The sequence below is a fragment of the Sphaeroforma arctica genome (assembly GCF_001186125.1).
Source record: "Sphaeroforma arctica JP610 unplaced genomic scaffold supercont1.461, whole genome shotgun sequence".
Taxonomy (NCBI): domain Eukaryota; class Ichthyosporea; order Ichthyophonida; genus Sphaeroforma; species Sphaeroforma arctica.
The window spans coordinates 33,230-36,044 of record NW_014040097.1 but is presented as its reverse complement, the minus strand read 5'-3'; the positions used below and the strand labels follow the sequence as shown (position 1 = coordinate 36,044).

General features: G+C 42.6%; 1 protein-coding gene across 3 annotated transcripts in view; it reads right to left on the bottom strand.

Moving 5' to 3' along the window:
• Positions 1-2,815, bottom strand: part of SARC_06459 (hypothetical protein) — a gene marked incomplete at its 5' end in the record, with an annotated part of 9,538 nt that overhangs the window by 3,150 nt on the left and 3,573 nt on the right. For 2 of the 3 annotated variants that reach the window (XM_014299641.1, XM_014299640.1), the window contains 6 exons: positions 98-184; positions 426-541; positions 825-933; positions 1,297-1,392; positions 1,748-1,906; positions 2,181-2,318. In XM_014299641.1, coding sequence (XP_014155116.1) covers positions 98-184; positions 426-541; positions 825-933; positions 1,297-1,392; positions 1,748-1,906; positions 2,181-2,318 — 705 coding nt within the window. The remainder of the gene's footprint in view (positions 1-97; positions 185-425; positions 542-824; positions 934-1,296; positions 1,393-1,747; positions 1,907-2,180; positions 2,319-2,815) is intronic. The other variant, XM_014299639.1, reaches the window with a different exon arrangement.

Below are 2,815 nucleotides of genomic sequence, written 5' to 3'. Positions count from 1 at the left end.
ATACATACATACATACATGCGTACATACGTACATATATACATATACACACACACATATATATATACGTGTTCACTGCGTTTTTGTACGGCCGAATACCTTGCTCGTAAAAGTCTGAATGCTTTTCGCTAAATCTTGCGTTGCAAATTGTGCTGCCTGGTACTGATTACCACAGCTATTTGCCATCTGCAGAAGCAACATATTCATTCCAAATGGATAGATACACAATCGGAACGATAGAGAAAGCGTGGTTTAAGATGAATGAACAATTCAAAATATTAAACATCCATGATTGTACAGCGTTAGTGGCCGCGGTGCCCTGAAGAATAATCAATACTCATCTCAGACAACTCAAACGGGACCAAATGGCTTGCATAACATTCTTCCTAGTCTAAAAATATCAGCCGCCCATTAATTGCTCACGAACCTTGGCGGTGTGACGTAGCAGCTCTGCGATTTCGTGATCTTTCTCGTAAATCGCATTCAAAGCCAAGTTTTCACCAAAGAATTTCTGTGCCGTCCCCATTGCAGCCAGGCTCCTACCTGTCCGTGATTCAAGACGCATTTAAATCGAATGCAAATGACGATATATTATGTTGTTGTCCACAACCGCTAATTCATAATCGATGTATTGAATCGAAGTGATATACACAACAACAAGCACAAGCTAATACAACCATGTAGGAATAACGTTGGCACACAATACAGTCTGATATGGCTGTGAAACTCACGTGGTGCGCCAATATTTGCCATCGCAATGTAGAGTTTTCGAATCAACAACGAGATCACATGGGATTCGTGGAGCTCGATGAGTTCGATAACATACCACAAGCTTCAAATTCCTTCAAGAATTGGCCCGCTACTACGGCGGTGTTTTCGAATTGGTTGATCTCAATTCGGAAGTTCTCGGTCTCAATTTCTTCCTTGCCAGAGACCTGAAGAAAAAATACGATGGAGAATTCAGAATTCAATCAGAGCAGGTGACATAGTATGTATGTACAAGCAACGAATACGAACTATGCCGAAACGATGACTGGGAAATGAATGAGTAGCAAAAGCCTCCAAGGTCGGTCCTACATGTCGCAACTACAGATTTGTTTCCAAATTGCGACAAAATTGTATACAAAGAAATCTTCCTAAATCCTGCTCAAATCCAGAAGTGTTTTTTAACATATTATCGATTGCATTTAATTTCGAGGCTCGTAGGTGGATATGCTGAGATATACAATAGTTACTAGCTGTGTACGCGGCCATACAGTGTTGGATCCGCGTGTAAGTGACAGTGACAGCAACTTTACCTTCGAGTCCAGGCCATCGATGGACCCTGACTGTTTCTTAAACCGGTCGGAAAGCCTGAGAAGCCCCGCGTTCAACCAGATCGAAGCCTTTGCAGTCTGATTTGAGGGAATGACGTACATTTCTTAACGAATTCGTAGCAATAAGTACGAGTATGCTAAATTCGTAGTGATAAGTACGAGAATACTAATCTCGCTGGTATTAGTATTAGCCGTATGTATACCACACTGGGGGGGGGGGGGGTTTGACAATCAGAGATTGCAAAATACAACACAATGTGCTGTGTCGAAGTGAGCGAGTGTAGCTATGAGCCATGTCAAATATACAATCGGGAACCAAAGAACAACAAATGACACAGCGTATACAATACGCGAACAAAAGACGCGATGGTTGCTCTGATTTATTATTATGACCTAGGAAACGCTCTCATTCGTAAAGCACACCCAGACTTACCGCTGGAGGGCCTTCCGGATCCACCGCATCAAAGCTGATAAAGTCCAGCGTAATTTCAGTGGGTGCCTGCGCCACCAACTGTGCGACTTGCTGGGACGACTTCCCGGCCACCGCTACTCCGTTCACAGATACGATCTCATCGCCACAGTGCAGAATGTTCTAAACAAGATATGCCAGAGTGATTAGAAATCATGTTCTGAAAGATCGCAGGTGCTAACTTTCAGTCGCAGAGGGTTGGTCTCACTCAGGATGGGGTTCACAAGAAATTGCACCAGATCCATAGCCGTGTGGACTCTTGGCGCAAACGTGAAAGTATAAAACAACTGCAAACAATGATGCTGAATAGCTGTGACCTATGTATTGGCTATGCTAGTGCCCTACAAATCGTATACATCGGATCGTTCGTTGCCAAATAGACCAGCAAGCGTAATACCTGTTGCGCAGCCGGGGTGTCTGGAAGTAGTCGGTAGACATATACGACTGGACACAGAGGAGCCCCTCCCCCGAGCCCTAGGCCAATACGCTCATCTTTTTTGGCGAGTTTGATGGACTGATGCGTGGCAGCTTGGGCCTGTTTGCACATGTGAGGAAACGAATAAATATTCTATCTGATGGTGAAGGAGATCAGACAAGTAATGAAAGTGGGAATGATATCTATGACTTGCGCAATTGCTGTCAGGCCATGTATAACTTCCGATCTCAAATGATATCCGACAATCGCTTCTAATACATTCAAGAATTCGGCTCAGCAAAAACAAAAAAACCGGCTATCAGTTGAACAGATATTCTTAAATCTAGAGCGTTATTTCTCGCTATTAAAATACTTATATCTGAGAGATAAGTTTTAGGGAGAAATCCATCGATAGACTATCGTAAATTGTAATCATCGGCAATCGGTGAGTGTCAGCGTACGATAGTCACCTCTAACTGTTTGGCAGTGCCCCTGTCTGAAGCACGAATACACGCATGCGATTGGAGTATATGTATATTGAATTATATATATATATATATATATATATATATATATACATAAAAAAATACACGTACACACATACATACATAAAAGTG